Consider the following 21,115-nt stretch of genomic DNA (forward strand, 5'->3'; position numbering starts at 1 on the left):
TATAATTTTGTGGCCATGATTGTGATAAACCCTTTTCTGTTCATGTTCTTACATAACGAATCAAAAATACGAAGGCCTAGGCTGTTAACAAAAGCATGGCCTGGCTGACCGCAACTTACATCACCTACTAAAACATCTAAGGTAGACATACCAAACTTTATGTACCTGAAAACAAATTAGTGTACCAAAAGTAGTAACACAGTTGCATCAATGCTAATGCCACGTGAGTAATAACATAATGAGCATCACTGCTCATTGTAAATATGATGATGGATTATAATTAATTGAAAGTGATACATGGAGTATAATTATTTCATACTTGATATAAAACTTTAAAGTTCATCAATGTTCATGTATCCAAGCTCATCTAAATATATCTATATCAGGTTACAAAATAACAAATAAATATTAGCTAGATAAACCAAACAACAATAAAACAATGTAAGCATACCTGCCCAAGTTCCTCATTCAGATTGGATGTCCGTGCTAATGCAGGGGTGTTACTTTCAGCATGATACATATGCAAATCTTTATTGATAAACTGAGTACATTGAATGAACTTAATCATCTGAAAATGAAAAAAATCACATGAAAAAGCTAGTTATATTAGGTAATATAAATATTCTCAAATGCTGATTGCAGTAAAAAAGGAGATCCCACCTCAATTGAGACATAGAGAGAAATAGGGATGATAGTTGAGTATAATGTTATTAATGTGAACATTGTCAGAATAGCAACCTACAAAAAGGATAAAAGATTCACTGCAACAATTTATCATATAGAACATTTATTGTGCATAAATTCTTTCAGGCAGTTACCACGAATCTATTGTTAGGATTAAATTGATCCTCCACGTCTCCAAAAAGCCCAAGGTAGTAGTATTTGCGATTGATAAAAATTCCGCTAAAACACATCAGACAATTAAAATCTGTCAATAGTCATAAATAAACAGATATTTAAATACTGCACTCTATTCAAAGTTCAACTTCCAACCTAACAACAACATGTGGATGGCCAAAACTAAAGTCTGATCATGCTATCTGTGTTTCTTTTTTTTTTTTTTCTGGTAGCATCTTATTTCTCTTGCAATCTAAACGATCAAAAATTGCCTGAAAGCAATATATTTCAGTTATTATATAAATACTGTGAATAATTGTATTTTAGCAAAAATTTGTTAAAACTTCTCACCTATGCCACTCATTCTTGATCACAATAAAGGCCAAAGAAATAAAATGAAGATAATAGATAAGAAGTTCTAGTGTTGCATAAGTTTCTTTTATTAATCCAAGGACCATAGCTATAAGGTTGCAAACGAGTCAGTTCTTTGCAAGCAGCTAAGTACTCGGCTCTTGAAAGGTTCACTTGACCTTGTATGCAAGCAGCCAAGCTTATGAATTAGGCTCAAGCTCAAGGTTAAAGAACTAAGCTTGAGCCTAATTCAAGAGCTCAATTTTTCAAGTAGTCAAGATTGAAAATGGTTTAAATGGCTCTAGCTACCTCCCGCTCATATACTCATGAATAAAATCACTTCCAGGCTCATGAACAAGCTTCTTGTAGACTTGTAAGTGAAGGTTCATGATAAGTTGACAAATAGCTGGTATATACACAAAATTGCTATTAAATTATTTATTTAACTAAAAAGTAGGCTAATAAATAAAGTATATATCTAAACATATGATTACACAACAACAATAACAACAAAACCATAAGTCCAAACTATTTGAGGTCGATTATATGGATCTTTTGCTACCATTGAGATCCGTAAAAAGTCATATACTTAATTATTTCACCTTTTCCGATTATCGCATCTAGAGATCTCCTCAACGCATGCCCATACCATTTTAAACTATTTTTTCTTATCTTATCCTCTACTGAATAGATACTTAGTTGCTCACGAATAAAAGTATTTATTTTCTATCTTTCCTAGCAACACCACATATCCATCTCAACATTCTCATCTCGACAACACAAACTTTTTGTATTGTTTTCTTAACTACCCAACACTCAGATCCATAAACCATTGTTAATCTCATAACTATATTATAAAATTTTTCTTTTAATCTCAAAGGTATCCGATGATCACACAAGACTCCAAACACCCATCGTCATTTTAACCATTCTGATTTTACTCTATGAATAATATCTCCATCGATCTCTCCATCTTGTTGAATAATTGATCTAAGATACCTAAAGCTTTTACTTAAAGGGACTTCTTGTTCATCTAATTTAACTATTTTCTCTTGTCTATTTCTAGAATCCCTAAGATTATATTTTATATATTCAATCTTAATCCTACTTAATCTAAAACTTTTAGTTTCTAAGGCTTACCTCCATAGCTCAAGTTTATAATTATTTTCACTTAAGCCCTTATCAAGACAAATATCATCTGCAAATAATATACAACAGGGAGGTCTATTATGTAAGTAACAAGTAAGTTCATTCATTATCAATGTGAAAAGGTAGGGACTTAATGTGAACCATTGATGTAATCCTATGCTAATAGGAAACTCATTAGACACTTCCTATGATTCTAATACTAGTAGCTACATTATCATACATATCTTTAATAACATCAATATAGTTAGTGGATATATATGTATGTGTGTGTGTGTGTTTGTGTTAAAAAAAAGGCGACGTTGCCTCGTCGCGCAGATGAGGAGAAGTCACCGACGACGCCGAGGCCTCATCGCCTCAGGGAGAGCGGGCCAGATCTCCATGTTTTCCTCTTCTTCTCCCTCTTTTTTCTTCTCCCTCGGCTAATACCACCCAGTAACGGATGGTGACAAATGATTTAGGGTGGCAACGAAGTGGAAACAACCCCAATCGACGATACTACCTAGTAGTAGGCGGTCCGTGTACCGGTCTGATGATAGACTGGTACATACCACCAGGTACAAGCAAAATTATTTGAAATTAAAATCCTTGATAAAAACCATATGTAAATCTTTCTTTTTCTCCCTATACTTTTTCATTAATTGTCTTAATAAATAAATAGCTTTTATGGTTGATCTTCCAAGCATAAAACCATATTGATTTTCAGATATACTTGTTTCAAGCCTTATCCTACTTTCAATAACTTTTTCCCAAAGTTTCATAGTATGGCTCATGATTTTAATTCCTCTATATAATTTGAACAATTTTATATGTCACCCTTATTTTTGTAAATTGGCACTAAAAATCCTTCTGAATCTTATGATTTTGTTAAATAAGCTGGTTAACCAAGTTACTCACTTGTCCCCTAAGCTTTTTCAAATCTCAATTGGGATATCATCAGACCTCACAATCTTAGTTATTTCTATCTTCTTTAATGCATCTTTTACTTCATTAGCTCTAATTTTACAAATAAATATATGATTATTAAATCTACCACTATTATTTATCGTTAAATCTCATTAATTTTATAAACAAATCTATGATTATTAAATCTACCACTATTACTTCTCATTAAAGTTAAGTCCTATGTGAAATGTTTATTAAATAATTTCTCTATATTTTCTTAAATTCATTATCACTAACAAGTATTCTTTGATCTTAATCTTTAATACATCTAATATTATTTAAATTCTTACACTTTCTTACTCTAGCTTTAGCAATTCGATATATATCATTGTCATCATCTTTAGCACCTAATTTGTTATAAAAATTATCATAAGCTTTATATCTTATCATACTAACCACTTTTTTAGACTCTTATATCGTATAAATTTCTCCTCATTTTTATAATTTTTTCAATCTTCAAAACATGATCTTTTAGTACAAATTACTTTTTGAACTTCCTAGCACCACCATCAACTCCCTCTTAGAGCTATACCTCTACTTATAGTCTTTTAGTCTCACCAAAGATCTCCTTTGTCAAGCTCCTAATCTTATTACAAATAAAAAAGAATTATTTTCTTATGCGAATCCTTATCTTAATATTTGTGTTTACCTTTTATTAACAAGTAATTATTAGCTCAATTGGTTATCATCTTAAATCTTAAAAAGAACCTCGAGTTCTAATCTTACCTAAAACATGAATTTTTAGTTGTTGATTTTAACAATCTGAGGTGAGTTGACTAAACTGAGCCTGATACAAGTTAAGTTGACCAACCTCAACTTAAGTTGAGCTGACAACACAAGCCAAGACCAAGCTTAGCTTGGCAAAACACATAATGACTGAAGTTCAAACAACATTTCAGACTCATATCAAATTTTGAAAGAACTTGAGCACTCTTAAAATAAACTAAGCCATAAGCAGAGGAAAACTTGGTGTGGCTCAGCTCAATTGTAAGTTGCATGAAATGCTAAAATTCTCTCTAGTAGATATTGATGATAGCATCTTTTTTGCTCTTCAAAATTCAAATGATCATTATTAAAACAATTAGAAGTATTGTCACATATGTTTTAAGGACATGTTTAAAATAAGGGAGAATTATCATAATGGACAAGTCTTAAAGAGAGATTCTGTAGTCAGAAAACATGAGAAAATTAGTAGTGCAAGGAGAAACAGAGGGAGGTCCAAGAAACTTTAATAGAAGATCTAAATGATCTTAATTTAACCAAGGATATTGCTTTTTCCAGTGCCCAATAGCAGAAAAAGATATCCACACAGCAATTCCAAATAGGTGGGTTTCGTGCATTGTTGTTATTATTATTGTCATTGTTACTTGGACTATTAAATGGAAAGTTTACACATGCTACAATAGTAACATTCACCTTACATTCAAAATATAGGAAAATTAAGGACAATATTTTATCATTAAACATGTTCTTTTGTAATAGGATCATTAAGCAAGAAAGACATATGAGACTACATACACCTTACAAGTGAATAGGAAGAAATAAGGTTCTTTTAAGCAGTGATTTCAATAGGCGCTCGGGCGCTCGCCTAGGCGCTCGGGCAAGGCGAGGCGAGTCCCGAGCGCCTCGCTTCATGTCCAAGCGCCTCGCTTCAACGAGGCGCTCGCCCAAGCCCAGGCGCCGGGCGCTTCGGGCGAGCGCCCGGGTTAAACCAGGCGACCGAACCAGTGTTTTACGTCTGGTTCGGTCTCCGGTGCTTTAGTTGGTTCAATCGAACCAACTAAATCACCGATAAGCTCCCTCTCACGATTTCTCCGACTTCCACAACCCTAACACTCGCGATTTTGCTGTCGAGATTTCTTCTCTGTTGTCGTTGCTCTCTGTTGCCACTGCCACTGTCGCTACTCGCCACTGCCACAATCGTTGCTCATCGTTGTTGTCGCCGCTTGCCGCTCGCAGCTCCCGCTCCCACTTCCACACCCGTTGTCGCTCGTAGCTCCTGCTCACGCTATCGCTCGCCGCTCCCGCTCCCGCTGTCGTTACCTTAGCAGCCTCGGTCTTCTCACACTCTTCTCACTATACTGTTAACAATATATTAACAGTTAACTGTATACTAATAATAGTATTTTTATTTATTAGATTAATAATATATTATTTTGATTTTAATACTATTAATTTTTATTTATTTAAAATTATTGTTAGGTTTCAGAATAAATGGCAAGTGTACAGAGCAACTCAATAGATTTGATGTAAAATTTTATTATTTTAATTTTTGAGACTTTTTATTAATATGACATTGTGATTTTGTATTTGATTTTCTTAATTTAATAGCATATTTTTTATTTAAATAATTATATTAATTATATTATATATTTTTATATTTTAGCGCCTCGTTTCGCTCGGGCGAGCGCCTAGCGCCTCGGGCGTTTTTGGACCTTGACGCCTTTTGGCACCTAGCGCTTTTTAAATCACTGCTTTTAAGGCCCTTATACTCATGATGCCTAGCATTGAATGAGCTGGGTATTTACCTTAGTGATTTAAAAAGCGCTAAACGCCAAAATGCGCTAAGGTCCAAAAATGCCCAAGGCGCTCACACGAGCGAAGCGAGGCGTTAAAATATAAAAATATATAATCTAATTAATAAATATGATTATTTAAAATTTTAAATAAAAATATGCTATTAAATTAAGAAAATTAATAGTATTAAAATCAAAATAATATATTATTAATCTAATAAATACAAATACTATTATTAGTATACTGTTAACAGTATATTATATACTGTTAACAGTATACAGAAGGAGAAGAAGGAAGAGAAGTGTAAGAGAGTGCTGACTGAGAAAAGAGGAAGCGGTAGCGACAGCAGGAGTGGGAGTGTAAGGAGGCAGCGGCAGGGGGAGCGGGAGTGTAAGGAAGCAGCGACAACAGGAGTGTAAGGAGGGAGTGGGAGCGGGAGCGACGAGCGGCGACAGCGGCAGCAGCAGCGAGCAGGGGCAACAGCGACGGCGAGCGGCGGTAGCGGCGAGCAGCGACAACAGCAACGGGAGCGGTGAGCAGCAGCAGCGGGAGCGGGAGCAGGAGCGGCGAGCAGCGAGAGCAACGAGCGATAGCGACGAGCAGCGGGAGCGGCGAGCGGCGGCAGTGGTAGCGAGCAGCGACAACGGCGAGCGGCAGGAGCGGCAGCGGCAACGAGCAGGGTTAGGGTTGGGCAACGATAGCTGATATCGATTTTAGTTGGTTCGATTGAACCAACTAACCACCAGAGACCGAACCAGACCTAAAATCCTGGTTCGGTCGCCTGGTTTAACCTAGGCGCTCGCCCGAAGCGCCTAGCGCCTGGGCTCGGGCGAGCGCCCAGGCGGTGCCTCTTTGAAGCGTGCCACCTGGAAGTGAAGCGAGGCGCTCGGGCCTCACCTCACCTCACCCGAGCGCCTAGGCGAGCGCCCGAGCGCCTTTTTAAATCACTGATTTACCTTATCAACTATGAAATCAATAGCAGGTTCTATTTGATTTGGCAATTGAATCAAACCAAACCAAATATTTCTCAGGCTATTGTTCTCTTGTTCCCTAAAACCTATGGAGTAAGACATCGATTTCTCCATATATGATCAATTATGTCCATTGCATTATGGGCTCCCTTGAAAAGCATTGGTGCATGTGTAAACGAGATACTCTACCAACTAAGCTATAGCCCTTGTCATAGACATCTTAACAAATATATGTCTATTAAATAGCTTGTCAAGATGGATATTCCATAATCCACACCATAGCTTTCTAAACTATTTATTAGATTTACACTTAACCCAACAGATTAGTATTACTTAGAAAGAATATTCCACCTATAAAATACCCACGAAGTGATGGGTTCTTTTTGTGGTGATATATGACCTACTTAAGTAGTCAATTACTGACTGTTGGCAAAAGGCTCTACGAAATGCCTTTTAACATTTTGCTTACAAGTATTACAATGTGTACTGCAACAAAATTTTGCTCAGAAATGAGATTCATTTATCATTTGACCACCAGCAAGTGTAATGTCATTTAAATTATCACTCTAGTTTTGTTTATGGATCATATTAATATGTTCAAGATACTTGATGCCATATGATAACATAGCAGAGAGCAATAAAGCAGCTTAAGTAAAAGTCTAACATCACCTTCCAATGGCTCCAATCAGACACATCAAGAACAATCCACCAAAAAGGGTAAGTATAAGTTTATCCAATTTCCTTTCCAATGTGCTTCTTTTAGAAGGAACACTCATAGAATTCATCATAACCTGTCATGTGAAGGTAGAAGCCATAACTAATATGCAGAACAGTTAACCTAACTCTTTAGAGAACAAGACAACCAAAAGAAGAAAAGGAATTGTTTAGAATGGGGGCTTAAGAACACAAACTTTTGTTTCATGGCCAGTAAAAATAACTGCCCCAACAACGTATTCCGTGTTCCGAAGGCTGCAACCCTGTATTACATTTTTACAGTTATATAAAAAGAGAATATCACAATTTCAGAAAGAAACATTCTAAATAAAAGTGAAAGTACTCCATGGGTTCAGAACTTCAGATACATATTTCACGTATACATATAATGATATATACCTGCATGGTATAATGAAATACAACACACACAAGCAAGCATGCACATGCACTGATTCACATTGGCACCAAATTTCACATGCAAACCTTCATATAATTAAACATAAACAGCAATAGTTTGGTGAGACAACAACAAAATGAAATACAATAAAGGAAAATCCACATTAAAATCAAGAACATTAACATGATATATCCAAAAGTTTGGAGCTTCATATATTCTCAACAATATACCCAAGGTATGCAATTTCGTATCGTACCAGAGTTTCGACGTTCGCTCGGAACGGTACGAAACTGCATACCGAGAGGTATACCGTTTGGTATACCACTCGGTATATATATATATATTTATATATATTTTTTAAAACGCGACGTCGCATCGCCTCGGTGACGTCGCCTTTTCCTACTCCCACACGGGGCAACGTCACCTCGTTTATATATATATATATATATATATATATATATATATATATATATATATATATATATATATATATATATATATATATATATATATCATTCCGTCCAGTAACAGACGGTCCGTGTACTAGTAAGCTGATGAACCGGTACGTACCGCCCGTACCGGGCAATATTATTCGAAAGTGCATTCCTTGAATATACCAATATGATTCATAAGATTCATCAATCCAGAACTAAATCATTTACAGATGATGAGACAAAATAAAAACAGTAAGTTCAGATGGACATGACCAAAGTCAGTAAAACTCAGCCATGTGTCAGTCGAGAGTTGATTCCTGTCAGTCCTAGTGGCTCCTGACAATTCCAGCCAGTTGCTGGTCTATCTTTAGCGAATAACTACTACCAACTTTCAACCTAATCTATGTAATCTTTCATTGCTCAAGGAAATTGCAGATGGTGTGGTCAATTTCAGAAAAAATGGCCCCACTAAAGTATCTAACAATATCAGCCAAGGTCTGATCCAAATCAAATATTCTAGCATCAATTCCTAATTTAATCCTGATCCGTAAAACTTGATTTATAAAGGTCTACAACATGGTTCTCTCCTACAACTTCTAGAATACCTAAGAAAACAAAACCTTGAATATTTGCAAGTACCACAATTGCTTCTGTCATTCAACATTAATCAATACTAAGATCCCCAAGCATAAGCTTTGTTATATTAGTATACTATTTTTTTAAACATAAATATATGGACAATTGATATAATCCAACTTTGCCTGAATGTGGGTCTGTCCAAGCAATCCAGTCCATACTCCATAGTCCATACAGTGTTCAAAAGTGGAGATTCCTCTTAATTTTTCTCCTTTCATTAATCCTTTGTATTGCTCCTTTATTTGTTTGTAGCTGAAAACTTGTCTCTTACTGGTTAGACCAAATAACTTTTCTTGCTCACACTAATGAACAAGTTGGCAAGTCAAGTTCAACTGTATAGCCTGATCAGCTGTCAGTCAAGGTTTATAAACAAAAGCTGATATTGGGATTTGATTTAGTCAAATAATTGACGTTTAGGCAGACAGTTAACAGAAAAACATAGAAAACCACTGAAATTTGTCCGAAAGTTCAAGGACTAGTGATGCACTATACTCAAAAACTTCTACGCTTACAGGGTAAAAGAATAACCAATATGAGTTGATCAACCAAGAAAATAAATGAATCAATTGATCAGCCAAGAACATTGATGAAATCTTAATGAAATTTATAATTTCAACATTATATATGGATAGAGACAGTCATAAACAGACAGGAGACTACACAGTTAAGTAAAAGAACAGGCCCATTGTGCTAGCACATGTGAACCTTGTGGCATGCCAATGGCACATGAGTGCATCAGAGTCTCAGCAAGACATTGCGTATATGTAGAGCAAGGATTGCATGTGCCAACAATGTCAATCTTCCGAGACCAACATATATAGCACGTTAAAGGAAATATAAATTAATTTTATACAGGATGTTTCATCATCCTACAGAGAAAAATAAAATTTTATCTTACAGGATATGGGCAGCAAATATGAGATATAATCTTGTAAAAAGCTAAGCTAACCTTGTGCATGTATCTGTCATATTTCTCTTGGCAAATACTGTTCTACATACATACCTATACATACATATATGTGTGTCTATATATGTATATATATATGTGTGTGTATATATATATACACATATATATATATACATATATATATACACACACAATGGTTTCGATGTGCCTATACTTATATTATAAATAATCATGTAGACTGTTCATCTGAATCAGTTCAATCTACACAATTACAAAATATAATGTCTTAAAAATTCATTATGATAACTTTCAGAAATGTACAGTGACATTGATGACTGAGAGACTAAAACTTGTATATGCCTTACTGAACTAGTATAACCATGGCATGCCTTACTGAACTACCCATGTCCTAGGAATTAAAACTTGATCCAATTCCAGTTTCAACAACCTATGAGACCAATATGGTACTGATATGCCCGGACTATCATAGATGGCCATTGCGCACCTGCAACACCTTCGTCAACGGACCATTCGTCGCTATTGTCTACTTGTACATGGGTACTTCAATTTGGCAACGTGTTTTGCCCTTTCTTTTTTTTGCTTGAAAACAATGAGCAAGTAAGGCTATAGAGTAACCGCTCACTAGAATGGGCAAAACTACCTCAAAATAGCCCAATTTTCATGTGTCATGGTTTGTATTCTGCAGGTTGCGGTGTAGTGTGAAACGTCAGCCATCTCAGTACCCTAGAACCACTGGGTAAAGTTCGCATGTAAAGCTTACAGGGACTTTGTTTTCCAAAGTCCTTGTTTCCTCCTTTCTCTCTTTTCTCTCTTGCACACTAAGTGCATGCTGAATTGCTTGTAAAGCTACCCTCTTTGTGAGACATTAAGACTTATTTGTCGTTCATTTTTTGGACTAATCAATTTACTCTTTTATAAGTCCTTTGAGACCTACGCAAGGTTGTAACTAGGTTGATCCTTTGTAGATGAATAATGCATGGGTGCCCCATAACTTAGGCAATTCCAATTAAGTTAGTGACAAGATGGTATATTGATTTATATCACCCCATATTATTGAATACAATAATAAAATAAATAAAATTATACCATTATTGAGCTATATGTTTGATGGCAATACTTTGTCATCCAGTATTTACTAGGCCATATCCATTACTATGGTCGAGATCTGAGACCTTATCCAAGTCTTTCCAGAACATACTGCTAGTTTTCCTGTGGCACGGTGATTTAGATGAGGCAGTGCACTCACTGTCAAGGCTTCCTTGACATTATATTGGATTACCCATTGGCATGGCATATGAAAGCCAGCAGGAAAATTTTATCCCTACCATATAAACCGAATTACTATATTGTCCCAAACCCCACATTGGCAACAGTCACATGCAATGAGCTTCCCTTTAAACAACTACAAGCTCACAAAACATAAAAACAACACATATCAAAACACATTGGATAGAAGAAATATTGTTCAATCAGCAAATTTCAAAATGACAAGTCCATAGTAATAATAAGTAAAAAGGCAACAAATTATCAAAGTAAACAAGCACGTGATTTTTGAAAATACAATAAGTATGACTACAACTAAGACATACAAGAGGGTATACATTATCAAGTATTTTGGAGAAAAATCATGGAAATGCAAGGCTTGAACTCACTCTAAGTAGAATTTGATTTGGTGAAAGAGGTAAAGTTTGACTTTCAATGACAAGATTTCCAGTAAATGTGTACAGAGAATTGTTTGGCTGTTCACACTGTATTTCCCCTGTAGATGCATTAAAGGTAGTGTGTCAAAGCATTAGTTGGAGATCAGGTAAATTTTACATGTGAAGTATTAGCACAAATTCCATTAATTAGTTAATTTACTAACAATGGTAAGTGAAGAGGCTTAATAAAAAAGCCAAAAATCCATGATTGAAACTAAACAAATGTGAGATTGCAATTGCATCCAATCAGATGTATTGTGTGGAAACATGTAAAGTGTTAAGACAAATTCTATTAATCAGTTAGCTTTTGAACAACAGTAAGTGCAGAGGCTGCATAAAAAAGCCAAAAATCCATGATCAAAACTAAAAAAATGTGAGATTTCAAATGCATCCAATCAAATGCAACTACATCATAAAGTATGCAGTACAGGATCACAGAGGATAAAATTGACTTGACATACTTCCCTATTTTGATATAGCTATAACTTTCGAAAGCCATCATATAATTGAATCTATTTTGGCTCCATATTAATATTCTTGGTTGCATTAAACTGAGTCGCTTGATCCATTATTTGAGGTTTAATAACCTCATTCTTCTGTACAAAATTTGGATGATTAGTCTCATTAATCAATATTATGTTAGTACATCCTGTCTCTGCTTACATCACTACTCAGTAGTATGCAAAACAATGGCAAGAATACCTATAACCATAAGTGGTTAAACCAGAGTTTTAACAGCTTAAGCGCACCTGGTCTAATGTCTCATTATGTTAGATTGTTCCAGTCTTGGTTTGGTAATAATATAAAATGCTTCTTACCCAAATTTTATTCCTATCACAAATATATGGGAATTGGTTTAAATCTAGTTCCCTTCAAGGAATTACTATGCAAATCTCATGATCCTAAAAATGCATAGGAATCTTCTGCCTCTACTCTGGTAAGTCAGCAAAGAAAAACCCCCTCATTAAATCACATGAGAGGACTATCCGCACTCCTCACTATCCCAAGTCTAAATCTATGTTCTATTTCTTCCGTGGCCCAACTGTACCCTTTAACTTGACTCTGTTGGCTGTCCTGTTTTCACCCTGTTTATCATTATCTCCTCTTCCATTATCAAAATACTTCTTTACTTAACTATGTTGACTCCTGTTTTCACCTTGTTATCAGTCATCTTCTCTGCCATTAACTCACTCACATTCACCTTCCATCCTTATTGAACATCATAGTAAAATTAAATCACATAAGCCAGATTAGGATCAGATCAACATAGCCAAGACCTGAACCTTAACTGATTGTTTAAAAGCAAGTTTAAACCCAAATGTAAACTATGCTTATAGCTTAACAGAAAAAGTTGGCAACCATGCTTCTAGTCATTGTTAAGGAGGCATTCCTACGAAGTTATAAGACAAATAACAAATCCCATGAGACTTACAATAGCAAATGGATTACATAGAAGAGTGTTTAAAAGAAATTAACCAACAAAACATCCGAGGAAGTAGTTACAGGATTTAAGAAACTAAATTTAGTTGATACAATTTCAGAAACTCAAGCATGTTTTGCAGAAAATGGAACGTTTCGTTAAAAGAATCACTATGATTTCATGAGGTAGAAGAAGTTCAAATTAGAGTAACACAAGATCTATGGATATGAAGATCTTAGACCATTAAGCATAGAGAACAAACTAAAAGCAAGCAAGAAATGAAACTTTTCAAGGATAATAATAATTTATCTTGCTCTTTTAACCAACAACTAGATCATTCTACAAATATTAGCCAAATGCATGCACCAGATAATGGTTGACACCTAATGAAGGAAACATGTCTGATGATAAAATAATTACACAGATGTTCAATGCTGCTGAATCCACAAAAAATATAGAACATAAAAACCTAATATTTCAGTCAGGTATCATATTAGTTGAAGCCTCGCATCTCAACCATTAGGGATCAACTGTAAGGTTCCTTTCCTTCTGACTCAACCAATAACAGTTCAGTGGAAAAGCAATTAGTTGGAAGTCATCAATGAACCAACCAAACCTTTAAATTCAGCAGCTTTCTCAGGAAGTGAGTAATCCCATGTCCTCTCTAATGCTTTTCTAATCTTCAAATTCGTTTCCCCATCTAGATTTGCAGTCTGAAATCACAAATAAAAAATGCTAAACTATTAGATGAAATCAGGTATCGTAATTCAAATCATTTTAGTTGTTAAAATCATTTTTACATACAAAACACAGTATTCAAGTATTCAAATCCTAAAGGCTAAAAGAAAACCTCAATGTAGCAGATTCCGTCAGCATTTGTACTAGCGAGAAACAGTAAATCAGCCGGAAAAAACCCATCTTGCTTGACCTGCTCCAAGTCAACACACAACCATAAGCTCAATAACATGTACGGCTTAAAACCAGAAATCCTAAAAGGAATATCTGATCTAAATACATCAAACTCATAACTAAAAATATCAGATGCAAACCACAAGTGATAGTATTTGAGTGGTGGGTTGTCATACTGAGATCAAGTGGAAAAATGTTTTCTTAGAGGATAAGCTTAGATCTTAGGTGTTTTCCAACAACTGAGCAAGAGTAAAACAAATTGTTTGACTTTGAAAAAAAATACAACTTTTTTGCTTTAGATTTTTTCTTTCTCTTTCTTTTTTCCTTTTTTTTGTATAACCAGCAAAGAGAAGAATCTTCTTATTTCTAAACTCAAACAGGCAGTAACACTTGCTACTGGATATTGCACAGGGGAACATTTGATTCAGAAGTGACAAGCTAAATTCCAACCAGGGTCAAGGTGGGCCACTTCACCCATTTGTGCAAATTTAGACAAGGTGCACTTCATCTGCTCCTTCACCAAAAAACCAATTTTGCCACAGTTGGAAACATAGTATAAATCAGGAGAGTAGCTTGTAGGATTATCAAACTAAATCAAACAGTCATTTCCCGATCCATATGGGGTTTGACAGAAGACTTGACATCCGCTAGCCAGACAAAAAGAAAGTATACGCGTATCAAAAACTCATGGCCCTCACTTCGGCATGTAAGAGAACACAGCCTTCCTCTAACATGATGAAAGAGGAGGAGAAACCAAATGGGGCAGTAGCAAGCTTAAAGCCCCAAGAGAGAAAGAAAGCCCTCGACGATGATTGGCAACAAGAAGAACCCCATCAAAGCAACATGCATAGATGCAACAACCAAGCACAACAATGTCGACCACATCGACAGACCAAAACAAAACCAAGAGACAAGAAACCTCAAAGAAAGATTGATCAGGAGTTTAATCATCTAATTGGGGAAGCCATGATCAGGGATGATCTAGCAGAGTTCAAGCCAAACTCCAATTTGGCTCAACTAGAGTTCTAGTCATACTCCAATTCAATCCTGATTAAATCAAACCAAGATCAAGCTGGACTCTGAACTCAAAGACTGAATTCAAGTCAGCTCAAGCCTCACTGAAATTTGGCTTAAATTGAATTCCAGTCGAATTCCAATTTAGCTCAACCCAACTTCAACTCAAACTCTGATTGAAATCCAATGTGGCTAAATAGAACTCGAGCTCAATCGAATCCAAAGAGGATAGGTCTGACCAAATTAGGTCCAACTCCAAGTCCAAAAGGCAATAGGACTCTCCAAGTCCTAAGGGCATTAGGACTCTCCTAATCCTAAGGGCATTCTCCAAGTCCTAAAAGGAGTAGGACTCTTGGGCGTCCCTATACCTATAAAACCAAGGAGGCGCAGCACCCTTCAAAAGATCCCAAGGTAGTAGTAAGAAGTCCCACAACTGGCCCTAATTCCAACTTACATCGAGAACCAAAATAAGAGTTCGGAAAAGGATTCTGCCCTCCAACCGCATTTCTTTCTTCCTCAAGTTCCAATAGCCAAAGCCCTGCATTAAAGTTTCATCCAACTATTGTAAGAAGTCTAGAATCCCTGTTGTTCGCTGTCCAAACCTCAAAAGGAGGTTTCAGTAGCAAGAAAGGAGGAGAGATCGAAATTGACAGTGATCTTCAACCTGCCAAGAGCACCCAAGGATTGTCCAAAGACAACCTATGTTTTAACGCTTTCATTCGAGTCTTTTATCGCTTTTTATTTTATCACTCTTTCATTTGAGTCTTTCTTCTCTGCCAAAACTTCCATCCAAGAGGTGGTATTAATCGACAGATCATCGAACCCAAACCCCATACAGATCATTTCCTACTTCCATTTGGGAAGTAGCAAATCAAACATCCAATCCTATTATTTAACATTTATGTAGAACAGATGATATCACATCAACTTATGTAAAATATTTTAAAATTTATTTCACAAATATGTTTATGTAAATATTAGAATTTTAACTTTGAAATATTAAAATTAAAAATAATCATTAAAAAATCTAAACATGAAGAAGTAATCACAAAGATAAACTAAATAACTAAAAACTAGCTAAATTTTAAAATTAAATAATCATCAAAAGTCTAATCCACCAAATACAAAATAAAAATATGAATAAAATGGTTAAATAAAATGCTTACCAAGTCAAATTACTAACATAAGAATTAAGAAATATATTTCACTACTTGGTCATGGACATATTGTTATGCACAAGTTCTCTTTTTGATAAAACTTGATTGTTGTGCTAAAAAGCATACAACCCAAAACTTAAAGAACATTCCAATAAAAATAATAACCAAGAATCATTGGCCACAAACTCTCGTGTGTCATATAGTCATCTATACAGTAAATAGAAGACTCTGAATCCTACCCTCACAATGTCTCCAACTTGTAGCTTTCTCCAAGAAATACTTTCCCACCTTTGACCTTGCAACACATCAACAGGAGTACTGTTGATGGCTGTATCATTCTGGAAACGCTTCTGCAGAGAGACAAGGAAAAAGATTAGGAGTACAGAGACAAAAGAACCATAAAAAAGAGACAATTAGGGTCTACGTGTTTTACTAACCCAATCTTCAAATGCTTCCTTAACAAGAGAAACCAAAAGAACTAAACTGAGAGGAACAACATTTGTTACAGGAGACACTGGACTGCACGAACAGTACGCAGCTTAGTACAGTGGATAATATATATACATTTTAGAGGCTAATATCACTTGATATATTAAAAGTACACAACAGTTATCCAAACTTTCAAGAACAAGTTAAAGGATAAGCTGTTAGTTGTACACTCAATGCCCAACATAAATCATAATACATTATATCAAACTCTCAAGAAGATTACCTGATCGGTGTAGTAGATAGGATTGAGATCATGAGAAAGTACAAATTAGCAACCCGCCTGAACTGTAAGTTTTATCATAGAATTGTTTTAGGATATAAGACAAAAAATTGATGTAATATGTAAAAGAACATGAACATTTTAAATAATTTTGGTAAAGGAACATAGCTAGTTCCACAAACACTAATGACCAAAGTACCTGTTCGAATAACCCCTTGGGTAGGAAGGTTAAAACATTGTATTTTGTTGTTGATATGGAATTACCCTGAAAAACAACACTTCAGGAAGATCATTGTCTTACAATCATAATAGCAAAAAGAGATCATCAATTATCATAGTCAAACCCTTTTTCAGCTAAAAAACATGCTAAAAAAAGAATTGACATGATAAAGCTATGAAAATTAATGGAACTACAAATTAATCTAGGAATAGCAATAGAGAATGAAGGTAGCCACCCTAGTTTCAGATAGCACTTAACATAAAGTACATTTTAGTACAAAATGAGTTTCGCATTATCAGACACCCATGTTCAAAATGAGTTTCACATTATTATACAACATTTAAGTACAAAAACCAAAAGTACTTAGATGAAACATAACAGAACATAATACTTTTGTGATCTAAGTGTTAAGAGTTTTAAGTATATTATGCCCTTTCTGAAAAGCTTAACGTTATAAGATTAGTGGTCACTCAATTTACAAATTTATCATGGCATCGGAGAAGGTCATGAGTTACTCCTAGGCATTACGCCCCCCCTATTATTTGAGGTGTAATAAATAGTTTTTCTATCATTAGTCTTCTTTTAGATTTCACCATCTTGCACGTGGGTTCAGGTTCACATGTCAACCCTAATCCAGCTTACGGTGAGTACAAATGTCATAATTATAGATTGGGCTCCTTATAAAAGCCCAAACTTCTAGGATTAGTGGCAGCCAAAGTACAAATCTTTTTAGTGTGTACTTTGCATGCATCCTGTTACACCTATACATATAAGGTTTGTGTTCCTTCAGTTCCCTGGACATCCATCTAAAAATTTTATATATATATATATATATATATATATATATATAACAAGGATTATAATTTCATACCGCCCAATATGTACCAGTTCGATAGCCCTTCGACACACGGTCCGCCCGCTACCGAGCGGTACCAATTTTTTGGCCCCATATCTAGCGATACAAGACTCTATCGGTCGCAATTTCGATCGTTACCGACCTGTACCGAACAGTACCGATCGATTTCAACCTTTACTGGCCTGTACCAAGCGATAACGATCGAAACCGACTGTTACCATTTTATATCTATTTTCAAATGGTCAATTTAACCATTGGAGGCATCCTAAAGGGTTTTTAAACCCTTTCTTCCTCCCTCTTTCGATTCATTTCATTCTCACACTTACTTAAACTTATTTTTACTCATAATCTCTCTCTTATTCTTACATTTTCACTCTCTTAAACTCAACAAAGCAACAATTTGTGGATTGGATCCACTCTCCTAAACTCAAAGCCCGAAAAAGATGTTACACTATTCTTACCTAATTTAAATTAGATTTGCTAAAACTATACTAAATATATATTTATTTCTAACTTAAAAACTCTATCCAAATTTTATTTTCTATTTTTCAAGTATTTTTGGAGCGTTTTATGCCTATTTTAGGCATACCGCTTAGTACACCTCGTTACATACCGTATCAAGCAAGGCTCGGTACGCCAGTATGATAGAAAAATGTGAACCTTGTATATATATATATATATATATATATATATATATATATATATATATATATATATATATATATATATATATATATATATATATATATATATATAAAGCATTCAATTGGCTGATGACAATATCAACATCCTAAGCACAATTATTTTGATTCATTTAACATTATCCTAAATGTACATCTAACAGTACCTATCTATTTAACATTAGTTAAAGGTTAAAATCTATCCATCTCACACAATCATCTCAATTTAGGCCTCCTACTAAATGTACATCTAACAGTACCTATCTATTTAACATTAGTTTAAGGCTAAAATCTATCCATCTCACACAATCATCTCAATTTAGGCCTCCTACATCTCCACTTTTCCCTTTCTTAAGCAGCCTGTTTGACCCACTTTCATCAAGTTGCTCATTGACATCATGCCAAGGACCCCTTAGCTACTTCAATCAGGCAAATCCTCTTATGTCAGCAACTTTTTCCTCCCCAAAGTAGTAGACATACAATCACTGAAAATAGCAACCAACAACAAGATCTTCATTAAATTTAGCATAAGTACTTCACTTAGTGAACAATTTTTTTTAATTTCCACGTTGAATCTTGCCTCGCAGAAGTAACACTTGTATAAAAAAAAGGCATTCTACTTACAGATTTCAACTATTATTTTCTAAAGATCATCAGTCGATCAACATATATTTCTTATTTTATTCACTATTCCGAGAATTTCATGTCCTATATTGGTTCTATTACAACCATAAAGTAGTGAGATATGACCTGGTCCATTCCACTCCAAAAATAAGATAACTCACGGATACGAACAGGATCTCAATCCCAACAACCTAGGAAGAGACAAAAAGGAAATCTAATAAAGAAATAATTTGGTCAACCATCCAAAGAAATATTTTTCATTAAGTTAACTAATGTCAACACTCCGTAGGAATTAACCAGCCACTTATTCTGATAAAGCCAAGGCTCCTTAATTAGACCAAAAATATAAAATTTACAACAAGCCTATGATTTCTCCCAGAGTCATCACAGTCAAGCCACTCTTAGGAATTGCAGCACTTCTAACACTCCTTCAGACAAGAAAGTTGGTTATGCTATAGAAATTATAAAGGAGCAGCTACCATAGGACTCATGTTAGAAGAACACCTTTTTTTTGTCTGGTGGCTTGCATAGCTTTTGTGGGCCTTACATGAAGACGCTAACCTAAGATAGAGGACCAAAAATGAATAGTTAGATTTTTCCTTCTTGAGACTTGAGCAAAGTTGAACTAGATTGTGAGCCAGGTTCTAATTTCAACTAAATGAGAGTTCAGCAGTAATTCTACTGCTTAACGATAACTCAAGAATCTTCGTTTTCTCTCACCAGCAGGAAATAATATGATCTTTTAAGTCTCTGCAGTAATTACATACCTAGACCTACCTTCTAATTTTGCACGGAGCAAGCTCCAGTTGGGCATATAATCTGCTCTGAATCCCACAGATATAAGACCCAAATCAGCATTGATATTTTTCTCAATGAAAACCATGAGAACATAACACTATTAAATTCAAATTCCCTGCATCTAACACTGAAGTTAGAAGTTGGGATTCAGTTCATCGTCCAAGCCCAAAATTCTTGTCGACTAAAAAACACCAACAAGACATCAAAATAGTCCATGCTTCCTACAGCGTGAGTCCGATCAAAGGCAGAAACATGAGAACCAAAAAACGCAAAAAGATGAACTAGATCCCGGGGAAGGATCCTCAGACCTTGAATCTGGCGATGTTATTGGCCTCGCGGTCGTTGCAGTAGATGGTGCGGTGGCTGGGAGCCTGGGGCTGCACCCGGCCAAGCCGCACGGTCTGCGACGACACTTGCCGGAGCTCCGCCGCCTCTCTCCTCCTCGACGCCACCCCCGCTGACGCCGCCCCAGCGCCACCCAGCCGCACCGTCTGCATCCTCTCCCAACCCCTTCCGCCCATCCTTTCCTCCTCCTCCCAAAATACAAACCCTAATCTCCTTTCGTCTTCCCCTTCTCTGATTGATGAAACACAGCAGCCGAAGAAAGGATCAAGAAGATATCTCCGAACAGTCTACTCTACTTCTCCGATCTCATTCTATCACCTATTCGCTAGGAGGAGGAGATTTGGGGATTCGATGCCGAGGTATGTGGCGATCTTCCCCTCCGTTGTAATAATATAATACAAGATCGTTCTGTTGAAGAGAAAGGTCGTCTGGGGGTAAATGTTACGCCAAGAAAGTGATAAAGGGCGAAGGACATGGGCGGTGGGTCTGCGGGTTTGTGGGCGGGGGTGTTCCGTTGCCACAACGGTACTTGAGGATTAAATCGTGTAACGCGTTAACCTGCGAGAACTGCGTGGAACTGGAGCCGTCTGATTACTCGTGACCGGTAGATGATGATGATGATGGTGGTCTCGTGGAATTTGGGTAGTCGGCGGGTCGTCTGGTACGACCATGCCAACTGACCATTCGTCGCCACCCTGTGAGTTGAAAGATCTGATTGCGTGTGGAGCCACGTCATTTCCAATGGAAAGACAGGTATATAAACGGGTGAAACTAAAGGGTAGAAAATATTAATAAAAATAACGGCGT

General features: G+C 35.9%; 1 protein-coding gene across 2 annotated transcripts in view; it reads right to left on the reverse strand.

Moving 5' to 3' along the window:
- Window positions 1-20,807, reverse strand: part of LOC135617460 (phospholipid-transporting ATPase 3-like) — a 35,647-nt gene extending 14,840 nt beyond the window's left edge. The window contains exons 1-13 of one of the 2 annotated variants that reach the window (XM_065117676.1): window positions 20,272-20,807; window positions 16,985-17,050; window positions 16,789-16,850; window positions 16,514-16,595; window positions 16,316-16,426; window positions 13,847-13,924; window positions 13,613-13,709; window positions 11,529-11,635; window positions 7,679-7,744; window positions 7,437-7,558; window positions 819-903; window positions 661-738; window positions 452-568 (exon numbers count right to left, since the gene is read on the reverse strand). In XM_065117676.1, the coding sequence (XP_064973748.1) occupies window positions 452-568; window positions 661-738; window positions 819-903; window positions 7,437-7,558; window positions 7,679-7,744; window positions 11,529-11,635; window positions 13,613-13,709; window positions 13,847-13,924; window positions 16,316-16,426; window positions 16,514-16,595; window positions 16,789-16,850; window positions 16,985-17,050; window positions 20,272-20,484 (1,284 nt within the window). In that variant the 5' untranslated portion in view covers window positions 20,485-20,807. Of the gene's footprint in view, window positions 1-451; window positions 569-660; window positions 739-818; window positions 904-7,436; window positions 7,559-7,678; window positions 7,745-11,528; window positions 11,636-13,612; window positions 13,710-13,846; window positions 13,925-16,315; window positions 16,427-16,513; window positions 16,596-16,788; window positions 16,851-16,984; window positions 17,064-20,271 lie in introns of both variants that reach the window. The other variant, XM_065117677.1, reaches the window with a different exon arrangement.
- Between the last annotated feature and the right edge of the window lie 308 nt (window positions 20,808-21,115).

The sequence above is a fragment of the Musa acuminata genome, chromosome BXJ2-7 (assembly GCF_036884655.1).
Source record: "Musa acuminata AAA Group cultivar baxijiao chromosome BXJ2-7, Cavendish_Baxijiao_AAA, whole genome shotgun sequence".
In the NCBI taxonomy this organism is placed as follows: Eukaryota; Viridiplantae; Streptophyta; class Magnoliopsida; order Zingiberales; family Musaceae; genus Musa; species Musa acuminata.